The 22963-nt window shown below is 45.4% G+C and overlaps 1 protein-coding gene across 1 annotated transcript in view; it reads left to right on the forward strand.

Moving 5' to 3' along the window:
• spata17 (spermatogenesis associated 17) overlaps window positions 1-22963 on the forward strand; it is a 90510-nt gene that overhangs the window by 36385 nt on the left and 31162 nt on the right. The window contains exon 7 of the mRNA XM_056279332.1: window positions 4617-4859. Coding sequence (XP_056135307.1) covers window positions 4617-4859 — 243 coding nt within the window. The remainder of the gene's footprint in view (window positions 1-4616; window positions 4860-22963) is intronic.

The following is a 22963-nucleotide window of genomic DNA, read 5'->3' on the forward strand; positions in this document are numbered from 1 at the left end:
CAGCGTAATTTGCTCTGTTTGTGCCAGGGGACCTGATCCTTGGGGTGGACCAATTTCTGGTACAGTATGTTTTGGAGTTTGAAAGTAACTGAGATGCAGTGTTTGGAAAATACGCGTCTCAACTTTTTCGACACTCCTGCCACATAATTACTACTGGTTTACACTTAAGCAGCTGTTGTCCTTCTCCTCTCTTCAATTGGCTGGTGCACTGTTTGGGCATCTTCTTGGCTTTGATAACCACACTTAACCAAGGCCTGTTTAATGTGGGATTTCTCCCCTTCCCCAGCCGCTGTGTTGGTGGGGACATTGTCAGCTTGGTGGTACAGCATCCTGATGACTCCTAGTTTGCGCTCCAGGATGATGAGAATCAAACCTTAAGTACTGAGCAGTATGTGTTGGTTTACGGTAAATATCACAATCAAATGTCCCCCGTCACCAATTGCAATTTCACAGTCTAAGAAGGCTAACCTGTCATTTTTCACATCCTCCCTGGTGAACTTTATGTGGTTGGTCACAGATGTGAAACGTAGTACATCCTGAGATTTATCAAAGAAGGTTGAATCAGTTCATCTGGATACAATGTTTTTGACAGATGTGTTTCGTCACTCAACTAAATGATCTCTTCAGTCTAAATTGACTGTAGGTATCCCCACCCCTTATAAACAATGCAGTTGCATAACGACCGAAACCAACGACCAGTTTTATATGCAGTTCAAATTCAAAATAGTTTTACCACAAATTGAGAAGTAACTGAATGGCTTGATAAGTAGACGAGAGGTTGAACTCCGTTTGTAAGACAAGCCTCTTTTATAGTGCTGGATCAAGGGAGTCAGCACATTTCTTGTCTAAATTGAGAATATCAGATGAGATCAAAGAAAGTTGAATCAGTTCATCTGGACACAACGTTTATTGAGAGAGAAACGTTTCATTACTCAGCTAAGTGGCCTCTTAAGTTTCAACTGACTGCAGGTACCCCCACTCTTATAAACAATACAGTGGCATAACAACCTAAAATGATCATTTCCATATGCAAATTGCTGTGAGCATGACCTAGAGTTTCAATGGCAATGTGTACTATTCACAGAAGACTGGGGAATGGTTGCAATCACAGCACTGTAAGATGACGACAGATGCATTCCCCAATACATCTTGGAGAGGTACATGTGGCGGAATCTGATGCCGGCGCTGTAAAGCTCAGACTGGTCGCCGCCTCTTTATGTGTGTATGGACATGCTTCTGCAAGTCACTTATACGTGTTCATTGACATGTATCAAATGTCAAAAATATTGAACAAAGATGGCGGAGCGAATGTTCCTGACTGCTGTCTTTGCCAACTTCTCCCAGAAAGTACAGCTGTTTAACCTCTTCAGTGACATCTGTCACTGCTTTAGAGTGACATACACGCTCCCAATGTCCCTTTTTATGACAGTTGTTGCACTTACTGTTCATTGCGGGACACTTCCGCTCATCGGTGTGCTGCGTCTTGCTGCACCTCCCGCATTCATCTACTATGTTGGTTGCAGGACTGCTGCCACCATGACGCTGCCCGCCCTTTTTCTTGCGCCCCCAGTGGCCAGAAGACGGGATTGCGGCCCCAGTAGCATCTAATACGTGTCCATATACACGTATTTCGGTCTCGCAAAAACATGTCCTCTGACACGTACGTATTGTGATGTAGTGTAGGTAAAGCTGAGCCTTGATTTCTTTTAAATTTCCCACGGCGCCAGGGGAGTTTAGCAGATGAGTCAGGAAAGATCCAAATAGGGGAGGCTTGGAGCTTCATGTGGCTCTGCTCACCCCGAGAGTTTCATAATCTCCTTCGTTTGGTAGTGATTGAAATGTACTATCATCGCCCAAGGGAGTTGTTTAGGACCAGGTTTCGGGTTGAGGGGGCAGTTTGCACATTCAATCACTGGTGCGTGAGATAATTTCCCCTTTCCAAACAGAGTGATAAAAAAGTATGACAGTAAGTCTTTGGGTCTTCCCTGTTCCACACCTTTGGGGATGCCAGTAATCCTGAGGTTCATCCTGCATGAGTGATTTTCAAGGTATTCCGTCTTCTGTCGGAGGAGGAGCTGGTTTTCTGTGGTTAAGATGGTGTACCGCTCCTCAACATTTTGGAGGCTAGATAATATGTCGGTAAGGGCCGATTCCAGAGCTGCTATTCTAGTTCCGTGGACTTTGATGGTGGCCCCCAGGGCAGATTGTGATTTACAAAGTTCTGTAAGAAATTCAGCCCTCAAATCAGAAGTCTCTTTCCTAATGGTTATAGTTAGTAGCTTTTCCATTAGGGCAGCGGCAGCCATGGATGTTGCCGGGGATTCAGTTGAATTAGCTAGCTTGTCTTCCACGATGTTAGCATTCACTTCAGTCATCTATTCAGTCTGTTTTTGTCCCTTGTTTCATGGCATTTTGTGCTTAAGTGTAGCATATAATTACCTCAACAGTCGACAAGGAGATGTGGAAAATCAAAAAGGAGATGATTAGCTTCCCAGGAAATGAGTTTAAAAGTCAAGTTCAGCTCCTGAACCCATCTCACGACTTGTAGAGTATACCTGAAGTCCTCCTACTGTAAATCGTCTTGACAGTCAAATCAAAGGTATTTAGGGGCTTGGGTGAAAAACATGTTTGCTCTACATTTGCCCTTTAACACAATTTTAAATATTCTTTTATCAGATGTTCTTCAACTTTACTGCAACGTGAACTAAATAGAATGGTACTTCCTCACACTAAGGTTCCTCAAAACAAAACTTCACCATTGGCATTTAGGGATGATAAAGACACTGGAACTCATTTTAGGCCTTGAACCATGGTTTAACAAATCAGGGTCAACAGAGCTGCAGTAATTTCCCTCTACACACTTTAAGATACTTGACATTTACATCAAAAGTACTCACAGTCCAATAATAAAACATTTACCAATTAACTATTCTGTTAATGTGTTATTTTAAAAGGAGTGAGGCCCGGGTCGATAGTGTTAGAGCAATTTCCCACTTCCCCCCTCATTTTTCTCTTTCTCAGTTGTCCCAGTCTTTTAGAGTGGCCTAAATAGCAGACGGCGTTATTAGCATATAGAGTAGATACAGAGTCCTCCAACTCAAACCGAAGCTTTGGTCTGGTAATTAACACACAGCCAAAAGGATCACTGTGATTTGAATAATTATTACTGAGGCCGTCTGTAGCAAATCTCTACCCCATTTCACAACAGGGGAGGCTAAGTGTGTGTGTGTGTGTGTGGATGTGTGTGTGCAACGCGTATATGTGAATGTGTCCATGTGTCGTGTGTGTGTGTTTGTGTATGTGTACTTTTGTGAGTGTGTAGCTGAGGTGCTGTTTGTGACTTAATTCCAATCTTATAAATGTTTAATGTGATATTAGAATTTCTTTCTCATATTTGTGCCATTTATCTCATATTTTTCTTATATTTGTGTTATGTACATTTCTCACTTCTGTATAAATGTGTGCATTTTTCTGTCTGTTGGTATTCTTTGTATAGTACACAATACATAAAAACACTTGCTGATAGCTGAGGACCACCAGTCGAGTTTTCAAGGCAAACTCCAACCCAACTAACTTTGACCAAGAATTGCTTACTTTGAATGCCCCTCCAACACTCCCAAATCAACAAGCAAAAGCTTTCTCCATGTCTATATGTCACATTACTAGAAAAGGTTCTAACAAATGTCTGGCACTTCTGGAGTCTGGATTTGCAACCAGTCCAGACTCTGTCAAGTCTTTCTTGGCTTTGGTGTGCACTGAACTGATCCAACCAATCATTTAACCTAGGAGAGAGGCTTTGGGTAGAGAAGAGCTATGGTATAATATAGCAAGCATCAATGTAGACAACACAGTTTTTTAAGAGCAGCAGGTAGTGACAACTCATCCAAATGGATGTGGATAATATGAAGGGCAAATAAAGGACAACACTAAAATAAGCATAAAAAGTATGTATTTGACAAAAATGTGCAAGTCATTTCTTTTAACAAGCTATTACCTTAGAATCTTACCCATAAATGTTTAAATTTAAACAGTTGTTGGTTTCAAGATAAGCTGCCCCAGGAGTGGGTAATCTCATTACTTGATGGTCCCCATGATAAACAAAAATGATTATATTCGTTTCTCTGGTACTGTAGATAGATTTGGTCACTGTAATAATGTGTTTGGAAAATAAAACACCCAGGAGCTTCATCTAGGACTTGTATCCCCACAGACAATCAACATGTATAAGGACACACTGGCAAGAAGATTTGGGTCCATGTACAGTCATGTACTCTAACACATATTGAAGCCTGTAGCTTCAATATGTGTTAGAGTATTACGTATATATTACTCATCATGGCAAGTGTATTAAAATAGTATAACACAATTTGAAATATTCATCCGGCATATTTTGCTTGATTGAGTTTCAAATTCAAGTTATAATCTTGTAACCAGAAGCAAATGTGTTTTGCTTTTGAAGTTTTCAGCATCTCTTTTGTACCATACACACAATCTAACAGGGAGTAGAAGATAATCTCTCTCTCTGTTTATGATACCAACATTCACTCTCACTAGCTCTCTCTCTCTCTCTCTCTCTCTCTCTCTCTCTCTCTCTCTCTCTCTCTCTCTCTCTGCAGTGCCCAGGGGTCTACAACTCTCCTTTCAGACCAGCCCCCCATGAGATGGAGTTGCTACTAAGAAAGGCCAAGCCCCAGCTCTCCACTCGATTCTCCCCTAAGGGCAGAGCTTTGCTCCCAAACAGGCCCAATCCCACTGTTCCCTCTTCCCCTGGGGCTTCAGGATCCCAGTGGATCAAAACTACCAACACTTGCTGCACCTCTGGGTCCCGTCTGCCTCCTATTGCTAGATGTAAACCACAGGTGAGACAGTACAAACATGTTGTTTTTTTATGTACAGATACAGAAAGTAGAGACAATAAAAAAGAGTGACAGGCAAAGAGGTTAAGACAGAAGGAAGAGGTCAAGAAAATGAATACAGAAAGAGACTAAACTTAGAAAGACAGACAGCGGAAGAATAATAAACATGAAGATAGACAGAGAAAGAGAGAAAAAGGTAAAGAGGCCAAGAGATATTAGGTGACATAACTTCAGTGGTCAGTGTTTCCCCTTCTTCATCATTCCCGTGGGGGAGGGAAGGAGGGAAAGGGAGGTTCTTGATGAAGACATGGATCTTTTTAAACTCCTCTTAAAGAAGGATGACATCATTAAAACATGGCAGACTGCTCTCTCGGGACAGAGCAGAGCCGTTTAGAGTCTGTTCAGTGCCTGCACCTGTGTGTGTGTGTGTGAGGGGGGGGGGGGTAGAGCACTAAGCGTGCACATGTCTCTTTACAAGTGTGTAAATTTATATATATATATATATACGAGCGCAAGAAACATGCATCTGACATGCATCCCAAAACATATTCCTGAGGCTCCCCAAAACAGCAGCAGGTGAGAGGCCAGAGAATACTGCTCTTCAGAGCATATTCTCCCTAAAATGGAACTTGTATTATCCTGCCACATCAATACATTGTAAGTCATTATTTGTGTTCTTATTTATCGTATTTTCTTTTTTTTTCCCTTATTGGAAATCTATCCTAACTTTTTCCTTTGGTGGTTTGTTTTTGATGATGTTTTTGAATTGTTTTGAAACTAACCCTCACAACCATGGAAGTCGTTTATAAAACACCATTACTTGTGTAGATGACATAATTAGAACATTTTAGAATTGCAGGAATTTTTTGTTACAGCAGAAAAATAGCATCATTGCTATGACAGAGGAGTATTTATATTAATTGTATTTACTGATAATGAACTAGTTTTTTGTGCTGCCTGCAGACCACTCCTGACAGTGTAACGACAGCATGATTTTAGAGAAACTGACAGATTTTGGTTTAGAGCTGGTTCCATTATATTTAAATAAATATTGTAAAGTTATTTAATTCAAATTTGATTTAATTTCAAAAGAACAAAACACACAAGAAAAAATATTCAGGGTTACAAATAACCTTTAGAGTTGTCTGTGAATGTTCTCATTCATCCAGGTCATGGTTATCCAAAGGAGTTGAATCAAGTGCAACTGGACCTGGTTATACCAATTCCAATTGCACTTGACTTCAGAGTTATCTGATCATTTTCACTAATAGTCAGTGAACTAACATTGTTTAAATGTTTGTGCATCTCTAGCTGATTTTTACCATAACATACTGTCAAGTGCAAAGTATTGGAACTGTTTTATTCTTTTTTTTTTTCATTTATAGGTCTAAATACATCAAATACATCTATAATGTAAGATATTGTGGCAGGAATGAGGAAAAACACAGGAGACCAAGGCGAGTTTGATGTTTATTCCTCAACTCCAAAAACCAACTAAAGCAGGAACAACCCTGCACTGGCGAGCCCGGGAACGTAAACCACACCCCCAGCTCACAGTCCTGCTGGGTGAGAGGCATAGCCCCTAGTGTCCGCCACACAGCCCCCCCCCCCCCCGAACACCCAGAAGGGACTCCTGGAAAGAAAATTAGTGTCTCACTGGAGGCTTAAGCAGCCTGCCATAACGGCTGCGCCGTCCCTCAGCCGAAACAGTAGGTGAAACACAGTCCAAAGCCGGCTGAGAAGCAGAATGCTGAACCCGTGAAGACACTGCCGGGGTCCTGGAAGGAGGACGACCCCGACGGGGAACCTGGGCCGGAAACACAACTTTGCCTGCCACCCTGCACGCCGGTTTAAGCCTATCAAATGTGACACGCTCCCTACGCCCACCCATATCTAGCACAAAACCCTTAGGACCCGTCTCAAGAACCCGAAATGGGCCATCGTATGGGGGTTGGAGGGGCGAGCGGTGAGCATCATGCCGTACAAAAACAAAACGAGTCGACATGAGCTCCGCAGGCATGAACGACCGCGGAAAACAGTGGTGAACGGGGCCTGGAACCCGAGTGCTGTCGGACAAAAAAGGATAAACGGCCGGACGGGGTCGAGGAGCGGAACTCCCAGGCAAAAATTCCCCAGGGACGCGGAGCGGCTGACCGAGCACCAGCTCAGCGGGTGACGCGTCGAGGTCCTCCTTAGGAGCCGAACGCAACCCGAGCATAACCCAAGGTAAACGATCCACCCAGTTACCATCTGAGAGCGCAGCGCGCAGCGCTGTCTTGAGCAACCGGTGAAAACGTTCACACAACCCGTTAGCCTGAGGGTGATACGCGGTAGTGCGGTGTACCTGCACACCCAAGGATTGCGCAAGTGCCGACCAGAGCTCTGACACGAACTGGGGGCCCCTGTCTGAGATGATATCTGACGGAGTGCCGAAACGGGCGACCCAGGAGGAAAGAAAAGCCCGTGCAACATCCGAGGATGTTGTGGAGGATAGAGGGACAGCCTCTGGCCACCTGGTGGTCCGATCTACCATTGTGAGCAGGTGCGTAAAACCTTGTGAAGAAGGTAGAGGGCCCACCAGGTCCACATGCACGTGGTCGAAAAGTCTGGCCGGGATCGGAAACGGTTCGAGGGGCGATTTACTGTGCTGGTGGACCTTAGCGCGCTGGCACGCTACACATGCAGCTGCCCACCCCTTGACGTCCTTGCGGAGGCCAGGCCAGACGAACTTGGAACCGACCAACTTCACCGACGCCCGAACTCCATTGTGCGAGAGGGAGTGAATCGAATCGAAAACTCGACGGCGCCAGGCCACTGGAACAACGGGGCGGGGACGGCCGGTGGAGACATTGCAGAGGAGGGCAGGACTGCCTTCCTGCATCACAGCGTCCTCTAGCTTGAGACCGATATGCATTGACCTAAGGGCAAAGACGTCCGGGTCGCTGGGCTGGTCGGCAGCCATAGCGGAGAAATCCACACCGAGGTGCACAGGACACACAAGCACACACGACAGACAATCAGCAACAGGGTTGGACTTCCCGGCCACATGCTGAATGTCCGTTGTGAACTCGGAGATCGCCGCTAGGTGGCGCTGTTGACGAGCAGACCACGGCTCAGTCACCTTGGACATGGCAAAAGTCAGCAGCTTATGATCCACATAGGCCGTGAATGGGCGACCCTCCAGCAGGAAGCGGAAATGCCGGGTTGCAAGGTGCAGTGCCAGCAACTCCCGGTCAAAAACGCTGTACTTGCGCTCGCTATCCCGCAGTTTGCGGCTAAAAAATGCGAGTGGCTGCCACGCATTTGCCACACGCTGTTCAACCACAGCCCCCACGGCTATGTCAGACGCATCGGTTGTTAAAGCTATGGACGCCGTGGGTGTGGGATGGGCGAGGAGGGCAGCGTTAGCCAGGGCGCACTTAGCTCCGTCAAAGGCCTGGACCTGTTCGGGAGTCCAGTCGACAGGGTCGTTAGCCTGCTTAAGCCGCAGGGCTTCGTAAAGTGGCTGAAGGAGGTGGGCAGCGCGAGGGAGGAAACGGTTATAGAAATTCACCATGCCCAAGAATTCCTGCAATGCCTTAACAGAGACTGGGTGGGGAAATTCCGCCACCGCTTGCACCTTAGAAGGCAACGGGACTGCGCCTTGCGGCGAAATGCGGTGACCCAAGAAGTCAATCACCGGCAGTCCAAACTGACACTTGGCCGGGTTGACTATCAGGCCGTGTTCGTCCAGACGACGGAAAACCTGTTTCAGGTGCGCCAGGTGCTCTTCAGCTGACGGACTGGACACTAATATGTTGTTGAGATAAACGAACACGAAAGCAAGGTCACGCAACACCGAGTCCATCAGCCTCTGAAAGGTTTGCGCTGCCCCCTTCAAGCCAAAAGGCATGCACATGAACTCAAAAAGCCCAAACGGGGTGATCACTGCGGTCTTGGGCACGTCCTCTGCGCACACGGGAACCTGATGATAGCCGCGCACCAGGTCCACCTTAGAGAAAATAGTGGTACCTGCCAGGCGTATGGAAAAGTCCTGTATGTGTGGGATGGGATAGTGGTCATTGGTGGTGATGTTGTTCAGGCGGCGAAAATTGCCGCAAGGCCGCCACGACCCATCCGCCTTGGGCACCATGTGAAGCGGCGAGGCCCACGGGCTGTTGGAACACCTCACTATACCCAGACGCTCTATGATGGCGAACTCCTCCTTAGCTATAGCCAACTTTACCGCGTCGAGGCGCCGCGCGCGTGCAAAAACTGGCAGTCCCAGAGTGGGAATGAAATGTTGTACCCCGTGTTTAGTAGCCGCGGTGGAAAAGGCAGGCATAGTCACCGATCCACCAGCAAACGCTGAAAAACATCCCCTAATGCTAAAAAGTTAGCGTGTGTTAACGGCCCGGCTCCCCCTGTCTCGCACGGAACAGTGGCGAAAGACACAGCATCAATTAAACGGCGGTTTGCAACATCAACCAGCAGACCATTAGCACACAGAAAATCCGCGCCGATAATAGGAACAGTAATGGCAGCCACTACAAAGTCCCACTCAAAATGGCGCCCGTGGAAGCAAACAGTCACCAACCTTGTGCCAAACGTCGCAATGGACGAACCGTTAGCTGCACTTAACTGTGGGCCGCCGCCTTCGGCCGACCTGTCTGTCTCAGCAGGAGGGAGTAGGCTCTTTTGCAAGCCTGAGTCCACCAGAAACCGTCTTCCTGACATCGTGTCCTTAATGAAGAGCAGCTCACTACGTCTGCCAGCGTCCACAGCTGCTACTGAGCGCTGGCCCTGGAGTTTCCCGCCGCCTCAAACGTGCACGGAGGGACGCAGCGCCTCGCTTTGCCGCCGAACCGCTGGTGGAAGAAACAAAGGCCTCTCCCGCGCCGTCTCAGGGCAGTCACTTCAGCCACCACTGCCGGGTCCGCGTCCTCCGACGTCGGCTGCAGAGGCTCCGATGCCACACGCTGCACAGAGAACCGTCTGGTAGCCAGCAGGACCTGATCGGCCTCCTCAGCCAAACCTCGGCAGTCACCAGCGGCCAGACACGGGGAGTTAGCCAAAGCCGCGCGCACAGGAGACGGGAGCTGGCGCAGGAAAACGTGCGGGAAAAGGAACCCACCTTCGTCTGAGCCTAGCAGCGACAACATATTGTCCATGAGATCCACAGCCGTCCCGTCGACTAAACCGAATAGGGAAAGGATTCTATCTGCCCTCTCTGCGGTAGATAGGCTGTACCTCCGGAGCAGAAGATGTTTGAGGGCGACGTATTTAACGTGTTGCGGAGGGGCGCGCAACAGCTGCATGGCCCGGCGTGTGGACTGCTGGTCCAGCGCAGCGACGACCAGATAGTATCTGGAGTCGTCCGCGGAGATTCCACGCAGGTGGAACAGCGCCTCGACATGCTGGAACCACGAGGCCGGGTCGCTCTGCCAGAACTCTGGGAGTTTCACAGCCGCGGCAAGAACGGCCGGCTGTGAGAGTTGGGGCAGCGTGGCCGAAGTGGATTCACACTCCTCTTCTGCTCCAAACATGTTCAATTCGGGGTCACCAATGTGGCAGGAATGAGGAAAAACACAGGAGACCAAGGCGTGTTTGATGTTTATTCCTCAACTCCAAAAACCAACTGCAGCAGGAACAACCCTGCACCGGCGAGCCCGGGAACGTAAACCACGCCCCCAGCTCACAGTCCTGCTGGGTGAGAGGCATAGCCCCTAGTGTCCGCCACAATATACCAATTTGCATTAACTTTTGAAATTTTGACATTTACATACTTCCATTTGAACCATAAGTGAAAAGATTAATAAATTGTCTTCTGTGTTTATGGTAGATTTACACAATACTTAGAAGCCAAATGCTGAGCAAATGGACTTGGTCCAGCTGGGACACTGGGGAAATTTGTGTATTTGTCTGAATGTGTGCATGTGCCCATGCTTGCATGCATGTGTGTGTGTGTGTGTGTGTGTGTGCGCGTGTGCATGTACGAATGTGCAGTTGCATGTGTTGATGATTTGATGAGGGGCCATTTTGCCATTTGTGTTATTTACGCTTGGCAGCTCTTTATGGCAAAGTGCTTTCCCTATTATTGGTTTCTAGAAATGTAAAACATAAGTGAGCAGAAATGAGGCGTGGATTTGTCTCGTTTTATTAGCCTACAGTTCACACACACACACACACACACACACACACTTCTCCAGCTGGCACTAGTTAGGGTGAGCTCATTAATGGAGGCAGGAGATTCTCCATAGGTGCGCCATAGAGAACACAATATCTGCATACCACTTTTTCCTCTGTCACTTTCTTTATCCCTCTTTCTTTCTCTTCCTTGCTGTCTCTGTCTTTCTTTGTCTGAGACATTCCCTCTGTCCCTCTTGCCATGTCTGTAGCTCTACCTTCTCTAAGTTTCTCTCTGTTTTCCTCCCATTCTCTTACTGCATTTACACACTTGTTTTTGTTCACTATATCTCTCAATCTGTATTACCCTACCTCACCTCTTCCCTGTGTGTGTGTGTGTGTGTGTGTGTGTGTGTGTGTGTGTGTGTGTGTGTGTGTGTGTGTGTGTGCGCGTGTGTGTGCGTGTGCGTGTGTGCGCACGTCATTAGTGCAGGAAGTTCCCCCCCCTCCCCTTCTATCTCTCCTAGTACCCTCTTCTGCCTCCCTGGTGTGATAACTATCTAGTGGTGATGGATAAGGTGGAGGTGCTGGCTGTGGAAGTGGTCAGGCCAGGCCACTGATCCCGTGGCGATAGGTGCAAGGACAGGGTCCCTGCCCATTTTTAACTCCAAACAACAATTGAAGGTCACCTCAAACAAAACATTAACATTTAACTTGATCCGTGCTCCTCAAAGTTTACACATTACTCTCAGAGAGGTGGAAATTCACTGCTGGATTTGGGAGATTTTCTTTTTTGCACATTTCTGTATTTACCAAAGTATACTTTATATAAATTATAGTTTGACTTGTCTTTTTTTTTTGTATAACATGATTCTCACATCACAGGGAGTGCACCAAGTTATAGTGTTTGGTCTGTAGAACACGAAGAAAACAACTTCAGTATTGTTAGAAATCCACTTTGAAACCACACAGGTAGCACTTGTTGAAAGTTATGTCTTTCTTATTTTTTTGGTTATTAAAATAGCAAGTGGTAAATCCAAAAACTAAAGAGATGTAACAGAATCAAATTCAAAATGGAAAGATACCTTTAGAGGTAAGGAGGCTCACAATCCAACATTATAGTTCAATTCTATGAGGATATCTTGCAGTTTCTTGATTTTGAATGCTAACTCACATGAATTGTACTATCAAACAAATCACAAGTCTTTCTTTTTGCCTGCTAGCATTCCAAAATTATTAATGTTTAGTATTTCAAGGTTTAACAGCTGACATGGCTAACATAAGGAAAGCAGGATAAGTGTGATCTACATTTTTTCTTCCTTTTTTCTTCAGGTCAGCCCCTTCTTGTGTCAGTTCAAAATGGCTGCATCTGCACCATGAATGCATGCTTTCTTATTCCCCATACAGTATACTAAACTGTTAGCATAGCATTTTGGTTTGCAGGTTAGCTAGTTGAGTAGAGAGAGAGAAGCTAGTTGGGTAGATGGAGACATAATCCAGAACCTCATTCACACATGCTACCTAACCCATAAATCTTCCCTCAATTTTTCGTGTTGGGCTCATGTGTGAATGTGAGACGGATTCACTATTCCATGAAATTCATATCGGCAATTAGCAGATTCACAACCTAGTATTGTAGTGAATTCAGGGGGGCAGCCAGGAACCACCGTAGCCAGGACACGAACCCGGATCTCATTAAGCAGTCGACTAAAGAGTCCAACCCGTTAGCCTTATCTGTGATTGTTACACTACCCCCTCCTTCCCCCCACTTCAGCATACCAGCTCCCTCACGCCTCTGGGCGCACACGCTTCCGATGGCCTCACAATCTCACCATCCCACTTCTGACACCAATGTAGCGAATTCAGGGGGGCAGCCAGGACGCGAACCCGGATCTCCCACACCACGGGCGACAACGTTAACCAGTCGACTAAAGGGTCCAATCCGTTAGCCAAGGGCTAGCGAGTCTCTTCATACATGATCGTTACAGTATTATGCTGCTTCTATGTCACACGAGAAAGATGGCTGTACCACTGTGTTTGGCTGCTTGTCGTCGCCTGTTGCCACTCCGTTTTGTCCAGGGTCTGTTTGTGCCTCTGTGTATGTGTATGGATGATGTGCAAACCACTACTGTCTACGATCGTCAAACACTACTGAATGTTCAAGCCTCTGTCATGGAATTATATGCCCGGTCCCGGACAAAGAAGCTTTCACCACTCTTATTTTCCCAACTACAGGAAGGTATATGTGCTCAGCCCTGTGGCTACCACCGTAGGAAATGAGCTAGAAGACAGAGTAAATGTGCAGGCCTCTAGGTTAAACTGAATAATCCTGCCTGCTCTCGCTCAGCACCGGCCCACCTTTTTCAGCTCGACGATGTTGCACCTGGTTGACCACATCACTTAATTCCTTGGCACTCCCTCGAGACCAGGTATGCCTTTCTCCGACTGATTATCCCAGACACAGAGCTGGATGCCAGACCACTGCCCTGTGGGTTTCCCGCCAGGCTAACTGTGAAGTGGTATGGTGTAGAGTCGGCTCCCACACTACAGGGTGGGAGCCGTTGTCGGATCCACTCTGTGCATAACTGTAGTCCACTGACTTCCGGTTTTTACTGCAGTGATCATACCTGTTTCCTGTTTGTTGGTGTGTGCTATTGACAATGATATTTTTCGTGATGCCTGCAAGCTTTACCTTGGATAAATGTCTATGACATGCACATAATTGTTGACAAACTTTCACCTGCACCTACCAGCAAACGGGTGAAAAGTTTCAAGTTGTACCTATCAAGTTACGTACGTATTGAAAGATGTCCCTCTTTCAATAAAGGTAACTTCCTACATAACCATAACATGCGTACGTAACTTGATATGTACAATTTAACTTTTCACCCAGGTAAAAGTTTGTCGACAATTCTGTGCATGTCATTGACATGTATCCATGGTAAATCTTGCAGGCATCGTGAAAAATATCCATCCATCCATGCATTATCCGAACTGCTTATCCTGCTCTCAGGGTCGCAGGGATGCTGGAGCCTATCTCAGCAGTCATTGGGCAGCAGGCGGGGAGATAGCCTGGACAGGTCACCAGGCCGTCACACAGGACTGACATACACACACACACACACACACACACACACACACACACACACACACACACACACACACACAATTTAGTATGGCCAATTCACCTGACCTACATGTCTTTGGACTGTGGGAGAAAACTGGAGCCCCTGGAGGAAACCCACGTAGACACGGGGAGAACATGCAAGCTCAACACAGAGGACGACCCGGGACGACTCCCAAGGTTGGACTACCCTGAGGCTTGAACCCAGGACCTTCTTGCTGTGAGGCGCCTGCGCTAACCACTGTGCCACCGTGTCACGAAAAATATGCCATTGTCAATAGCACACGCCAACAAACAGGAAAGTGGTATGACCACTGCAGTAGAAACCAGAAGTCAGTGGACTACAGTTATGCACAGAACCGATTAGGCTTGAGGAGTCGACTGGCTAACCACCCAAGCAACGGGGGAACGAGAAAAACAGCTGACGTTGGGATGGAAGGACTGAAACCTCCAGCAATGCTTGCTTTGGACTCCAACAACTTAGCAAAAGCATGGAAGAGTTGGGAGGAGGAGTTTCTACTATATATGGACCCTACTATGCCCGATGCTGAAGAAACTACAAAAGTCAAGCTGTTTTACTATCTCATAGGAGAAAGTGGAAGAGAGCTATTGAACACTGTCAAGTGGCAGCATGTCAGCGAGGACAGTGAGTATGATGGTGGTGCTGTTTGACGAACATTGTAATCTAAAACTGAGTGCAGACAAGTTCAGACTGAGATGACAGGAAGTGCCATACATTGGATATCTGCTGACAGTTGATGGACTGAAAATCGACCCCAATAAGGTTCGAGCAGTGAGAGACCTGCCAAAACCAACAGATGTGAAAGGCATACAGAGACTTGTTGGCATGGTGAATTGTCTTTCTAAATTCTACCAACACTTATCAGATGACTGCGAGATACTGAGACAGCTCACACACAGAAAAAATATGTGGGGTTGGACAGAAATGCACGAGGAAGTATTTTGTAGGCTCAAGGACAATATACAGTGCATCCGGAAAGTATTCACACCCCTTCACTTTCCCCACATTTTGTTATGTTACAGCCTTATTCCATAATGGATTAAATTCCTTTTTTTCTCTCATCAATCTACACACAATACCCCATAATGACAAAGTGAAAAAGGTTTTGTAGAAATTTTTGCAAATTTATTAAAAATAAAAAACTGAAATATTGCACGTACATAAGTATTCACACCCTTTGCTATGACACTCAAAATTGAGCTCAGGTTCATCCTGTTTCCACTGATCATCCTTGAGATGTTTCTACATCTTGACTGGAGTCCACCCGTAGTAAATTCAACTGATTGGACATGATTTGGAAAGGCACACACCTGTCTATATAAGGTCCCACTGTTGACAGTGCATGTCAGAGCAGAAACCAAGCCATGAAGTCAAAGGAATTGTCTATGGACCTCCAAGACAGGATTGTATTGAGGCACAGATCTGGGGAAGGGTACAAAAAATGTATACAGCTTTGAAGATTCCGGAAAGCACAGTGGTCTCCATCATTCATAAATGGAAGAAGTTTGGATCCCCCAGGACTCTTCCTAGAGCTGGCCACCCAGCCAAACTAAGCAATCGGGGGAGAAGGGCCTTTGATCAGGGAGGTGACCAAGAACCCGATGGTCACTCTGACAGAGCTCTAGTATTCCTCTGTGGAGATGGGAGAACCTTCCAGAAGGACAACCATCTCTGCAGCACTCCACCAATCAGGCCTTTATGGTAGAGTGGCCAGACGGAAGCCTCTGCTCAGTAAAAGGCACATGACAGCCTGCTTGGAGTTTGCCAGAAAGCACCTAAAAGACTCTCAGGCCATGAGAAACAAGATTCTCTGGTCTGATGAAACCAAGATTGAACTCTTTGGCCTGAATGCCAAACGTCACATCTGGAGGAAGCCAGGCACTTCTCATTACCTTGCTAATACCATCCCTACAGTGAAGCATGGTGGTGGCAGCATCATGCTGTGGAGATGTTCTTTAGCAGCAGGAACTGGGAGACTAGTCAGGATCGAGGGAAAGATGAATGGAGAGAAGTACAGAGAGATCCTTGATGAAAACCTGCTCCAGAGTGCTCAGGACCTCAGACTGGGGCGAAGGTTTACCTTTCAACATGACAACAACCCTAAGCACACAGCCAAGACAACGAAGGAGTGGCTTTGGGACAAGTCTGTGAATGTCCTTGAGTGGCCCAGCCAGAGCCCAGACTTGAACCCCATTGAACATCTCTGGAAAGACCTGAAAATAGCTGTGCAGCGACGCTCCCCATCTAACCTTACAGAGCTCGAGAGGATCTGCAGAGAAGAATAGGAGAAATACCCCAAATATAGGTGTGCCAAGCTTGTAGCTTCATACCCAAGAAGACTTGAGGCTGTAATCACTGCCAAGGGTACCTCAACCAAGTACAGAGTAAAGGGTGTGAATACTTATGTACATGCAATATTTCAGTTTTTTATTTTCAATCAATTTGCAAAGATTTCTACAAAACCTTTTTTGTTTTGTCGTTATGGGGTATTGTATGTAGATTGATGAGAAAAAAAGGAATTTAATCCATTTTGGAATAAGGCTGTAACATAACAAAATGTGGGGAAAGTGAAGGGGTGTGAATACTTTCCGGATGCACTGTAGCCAAAGCACCAGTACTGAAGTACTACAACCCAAAAGAGATACTGACATTGCAGTGTGACACATGAGAAACAGGACTAGCAGCACTGACATAAAAATGGGTGCTTGTAGTATTTGGGAGCAGAGCACTGACACAGACAGAAAGGGGCTATGCCCAAATCGAAAAATAATGTTTGGCTATTGTCTTTGGCATGGAAAGATTCCATCAATATACTTATGGCCGGAAAGTGACAGTACAGAGTGACCATAAGCCTTTAGAGAACATTGTCAAGAAGCCACTGTTGCGCGCACCAAAGAGACTCCAAAGAATGTTGCTGAGGCTTCAGAGATATGACATAGATGTGACCTATATCCCTGGACATGACATGTTGCTTGCAGATATCTTGAGCAGAGCATACTTGCCAGAGCTCAACTATTGGGTCAGTGGAAGCTGAGATGGAGATGGTCAACATGTGGATTACCTACCTATCTCAGAAGAGAGACTAAGCACAATCCACTCTGCTTCCTGAGAAGACAAAATATTACAGATACTAAGCAAGACCATTCAAAGGGGATGGCCACAAAATAAGAACAACACACCAATGGATATCATGCTCTACTACTCGTTCTAAGAGGAATTGAGTGTTCAGGATGGAATCATCTTCAGAGGAGAGAGAGTTGTCATCCCGGACATATTCCGAGGTGAGATCACCCGCCATATTCACTCCACTCACCTGGGGGTGGAGGGATGCCTCAGGCACGTGAGAGAATGTGTCTACTGGCAGGGAATGAATGAACATATTAAGACATTCACAGCAAAATGTGACATTTGCAGATTAGCTGATACAAAACAGCAAAAAGAGACATCACAGCCACGCGAGGTACTAAGTAGACCATAGGCCAAGGTTGGTACAGATTTGTTTACTAATGACAACAAAGACTATCTCATTACAGTTGATTACTATTCCAAAGGAATTTACATTGTATACAGTTATTTGATGTTACTGAAGTTAGACTGTTGAATAAGGGCTCACACTTCAAAAGAAAAGAAAAAGGATGTAACAGTAGTGTTATTTGGTGCTTGTTTCCACATGGACTGTTTTAGAGTGTGACACAAACCACAAGTAATGCTGGCTAGAGCTGAGTATAATGTGAAGACTGTGTTGCTATCCCAGTCAAAGTGGCTCTGTTCAGTGTGAGTTCCTTATCCAAAAATACTTTTATTCTCAATGACTTTTTCACTGCTCATTGCTTTGTCCTAGAAAAAAAAACTAGCGTTCTCCAGTGCAGAGAAATAGTCTAAATTTGAATTTTGATTATTGCCAACATATCTGGTTACAGATGCTGTTAGAGACGCACCATGACTACCACCGATGCATTGCATTATTTATAGGCGTTGGACAGCAGCCATTTTAAATTGTTTGAGAAATAGTATTAAAAGTTGTTAAAATGTTAAATATACTAACATATATGTAATGCATTAATATCTCAATTGGGTATATATCTTGACAGAATATAGAGTTTAAAAACTGTGGCGGTCAAAATGACCGCCCACGTCATTCTAGTAGTTTTTGAGTCCCGGTCGTTGTTTGGGACTGTTTCAATATTTATTTTCAGTTCTTTTTGGTTTTTTTACATTTCATGGTTTATAGGCCCTGTTGAGTATATTAGATTAACAAGATGTGTTTTCTGTTTTGTTTTTCAGGTAATATTTTCACCTTTTCAATTTTGCCATTCAAGTTCGACCATGTCTCTCTGAAGTTTAAATTGCTTAAAAATAGTATTATAGTTGTTGAAATGTTAATTTTGGTGGCAGTCATTTCCTAACAGACATACTAACATATGCAATGCATTAATATCTCAATTGGGTATTTATCTTGGCAGAATATAGAGTTTAAAAACTGGTGGTCATTTTGACCGCCCATGGTCAATTTAGGTAGAAGTGAAATCCTGAACTGAACTCTGACTCCCGAACTTTGAGATGCAGTTAATTAAAGTGGACCTGGTCAGTCCCCTCTTAATTGCACTTGTGTATCGTCCACCAAAAATACATAAAGTCTTTCTCACTCAATTTGTGGACTTCCTTTCAAACACTATGCCCAACTTTGATCAAGTTCTAATTCTTGGTGATTTTAATATTCATGTTTGCTGTCCAGCAAAGCCTCTCGTAAGGGATTTTTTAAAGCTAGGCCATTCACTCGACCTAGTCTTATCACATTTGGTTTTCCAATCTGCAGTGTGGATATAATTAATGCTTCCCCGCCGGATCATAGTGCTGTTATATTTGATGCATGTCTGCCTTTCTTTTCAACTAAATCTTATCTCCCTATATGTTGCTCTCGCTACAATAACTCTTCAACTGCCAATAAGCTCGCTGAGGCTCTCTTAGCTGATCCCAGTACCTGCACTATTGAGGCTTCATGCCCCCATCTCAGTACTGAGGAACTCACCTCTTTATTTAATGCCACCTGCTTTTCTATTCTGAACACTGTTGCTCCCCTTAAATTGAAAAAGCCTAAGCTTTGGCTTAATGACACCACCAGAGCCCTGATGGTAGAGTGCAGAATTGAGAAACAATCTTCACAATTGTCAAGAAGCAGTTAAGGCTGCGAGAGCAAAATAATTTTCTTACCTAATTTCCAACAACTCTCATAATCCCAAGGTCTTATTTTGTGCCATAAATTCTGTCATCTGCCCCACCCCCAGTACCAGCTTAGATGTGTCCCCTGCTAAGTGTGAAGAATTTTTAAAAATTTTCATTAGCAAAGTTGAGGATATTAGAATGAACTCCCCCACCCCACCCGTGATTTATGTTCTACTAAATTGGACTGCTTCCAATGTATCACGCTACCCACCCTTATAAAGATTGTTTCCATCATGAATCCTACAACCTGCTCCCATGACATAGTCCTTACTGTACTCCTCAAGAGGTCTTTGACATAGCTGGTCCCAGCATCCTCTCCATTATCAACAGCTCCCTGGCCACTGGTACCATTCCAACCAGTTTCAAGCACGCGTTGGTCAAGCCCCTCCTGAAAAAACCCAACTTAGACTCAACCTAACCTTACCTAGTAACTAGAGACCTATTTCTAAACTGCCATTCCTGTCAAAGGTTTTTGAAAAGGTTATTCTCAGTCAATTGCTGCCCTACCTACACCAAAACAGCATCTTGGAAAGATTTCAGTCAGGTTTTAAGGTTTATCATAGCAAAGAGTCTGACTTACTGAAAGTGTACAACGACCTGTTCTTCTCTATCGGCTCTGGTGACTGTGCCATTCTAATTCTTCTTGACCTCAGTGCAGCTTTCGATACTGTGGCTCATGACGTTTTAACAGACCATATCCACTACAGGGTTTGTGGTGATGGCTCTGCCTTCAAATGGTTCACATCCTACCTTTAAAAATAGAAGCTTCTCCATTAATATAGGCACTTTCCCTATCCCACAGCTAGTCTCTTCAGCGGGGTCCAACAAGGTTCTATCCTAGGTCCCATTCTTTTCTCTATATACATGCTTCCCCTTGGTCAAATTATTAAAAAAATAAGACATGTCCTTCCACTGTTATACTGATGACACTAAGCTTTTTCTCATCTGAAACCAAATGATCAGTCCACTCATTCACTTCAGTCAGCATCTTGAACTGCCTTGGGGACATAAAATCCTGGATGGCACAAAATGTCTTAAAGCTGAATGAAGGCAAATCTGAAATTGTCCTATTTGGGCCCCCCTACTGCTACTACTACTACTTTCAGCTGCTCCTGTTAGGGGTCACCACAGCAGATCATCTGTTTCCATCTCTTCCTGTCATCTGCATTTTCCTCTGTCATGCCAGCCACCTGCATATCCTCCCTCACCACATCCACAAACCTCCTTTTTGGCTTTCTTATTTTCCTCTTCTCTGGCAGCTCCATATTCCGCATTCTTCTCCCAATATACCCAGCATCTCTCCTCTGCACATGTTCAAACTATCACAATCTTGCCTCTCTTACTTTGTTTCCAAACTGTCTACCCTGAGCTGTCCCTCTCATATACTCATTCCTAATCCTGCCCTTCGTTACTCCCAAAGAAAATCTTAGCATCTTCAACTCTGTCACCTCCAGCTCTGCCTCCTGTCTTTTCATCAGTGCCACTGTCTCCAAACCATACAGCATAGCTAGTCTCACTACCATCTTATAAACCTTTCCTTTAACTCTTGCTGGTACCCTTCTGTCGCAAATCACTCCTGACACTCTTCTCCACCCTGCCTGCACTTTCTTCACCTCTTTTCCGCACTCCCTGTTACTTTGAAGAACTGACCCCAAGTATTTATATTCATCCACCTTCATCACCTCTACTCCTTGCATCGTCACCATTATGTTGTCCTCCCGCTCATTCACTCATATGTATTCCGTCTTGCTCCTACTGACTTGCATTCCTCTTCTCTCCAGTGCATACCTCCACCCTACTCTCCCTACAAATCCCAATGTCAACCATGAATATCATAGCCCATGGAGACTCCTGCCTGATCTCGTCTGTCAACCTGTCTATCGCCATTGCAAACAAGAAAGGGATCAGAGCCGATCCTTGATGTAATCCCACCTCCACCTTGAAACCATCCATAATTTCTAATGCACAACTCACCACTGTCACACTGTCCTCATTCATATTCTGCACCACTCCTATATACTTCTCTACCACTCCGGACTTCCTCATAAATTACCACACCTCCTTTCTCAGCACCCTGTCATATGCGTTCTCTAAATCCACAAAGACAAAATGTAACTCCTTCTGACTTTCGCTATACTTCTCCATCAACACTCACAAAGCAAACATCACATCTGTAGTGCTCTTTCATGGCATGAAACCATATTGCTGCTCGCTAATTATCATCTCTTCTCTTGACCTAGCTTCCACTACTCTTTCCCATATCTCCAGGCTGTGGCTGATCAACCTTATTCCTCTGTAGTTTCTACAGCTCTGCACATCACCCTTATTCTTGAAAATCGGTACCAGTATGCTTCTTCTCCACTGCTCAGGCATCCTTTCACTTTCCAAGACTGTGTTAAACAGTCTAGTTAAAACTCCACTGTCATCTCTCCTAAACACCTCCATGCCTCCACAGGTATGTAATCTGGACCGATCGCCTTTCCACTGTTCATCCTCTTCATAGCTGGCCCCACTTCCTCCTTGCTAATTCACCACAATTCCAGATTCACTATCCCCACACCATCCAACCCTCTCTCTCTCTCTCTCTCTCTCTCTCTCTCTCTCTCTCTCTCTCTCTCTCTCTCTCTCTCTCTCTCTCTCTCTCTCTCTCTCTCTCTCTCTCTCTCTCTATCTCTCATTTTCTTCATTTATCGTCCCCTCAAAGTACTCCTTCTACATTCTCAGCGCACTCTCCTCGCTTGTCAGCACATTTCCATCTGTATCCTTGATCCGCCCAACCTGTTGCACATCCTTCCCAGCTCGGTCCCTCTGTCTAGCCAATCAGTACAAGTCCTTTTCTCCTTCCTTACTGTCCAACCTCTCATACAACTCCACAGAGGCCTTTGCCTTTGCCACCTCTTTCTTCGCTTTAAGCCACATTTCCTTGTACTCCTGTCTACTTTCTTCATCTCTCAGACTATCCCACTTCTTCTTTGCCAACCTCTTCCTTTGTATACTTTGCTGTACGTCCTCATTCCACCACCAAGTCTCCTTGTCTTCCTTCCTCTGTCCAGATAACACACCAAGTACCTTCCTAGCTGTCTCCCTCACTATTTCTGCAATGGTTGCCCAGCCATCCGGCAACTCTTCACTACCACCACGAGTGCCTGTTTTACCTCCTCCTTTAACTCCATACAACAGTCTTCCTTCTTCAACTTCTACCACTTGCACCTTGTCTCTGCCTTCACTCTTTTCCTCTTCCTGATCTCCAAAATCATCCTACAGACCATCATCTGATGCTGCCTAGCTATGTTCTCCCCTGTCGCCATCTTGCAGTCTCCAATCCCTTTCAGATCGCACCTCCTACATTAGATATACGTATAGTCTACCTGTGTGCACTTTCCTCACTCTTATACATCACCCTGTGTTCCACTCTCTTCTTGAAATATGTATTCACCGCAGCCATTGCCATCCTTTTTACAAAACCCACCACCATCTGTCTTTCCACATTCCTCTTCTTGAAACCATACCTGCCCATCACTTCCTCATCACCTCTGTTCCCTTCACCAGCATGCCCATTGAAATCCATTCCAATCACCACTCTCTCCTCCTTGGGTACATTCTCCACCACTTCATCCAACTCACTCCAGAATT

The sequence above is a fragment of the Lampris incognitus genome, chromosome 4 (assembly GCF_029633865.1).
Source record: "Lampris incognitus isolate fLamInc1 chromosome 4, fLamInc1.hap2, whole genome shotgun sequence".
NCBI lineage: Eukaryota > Metazoa > Chordata > Actinopteri > Lampriformes > Lampridae > Lampris > Lampris incognitus.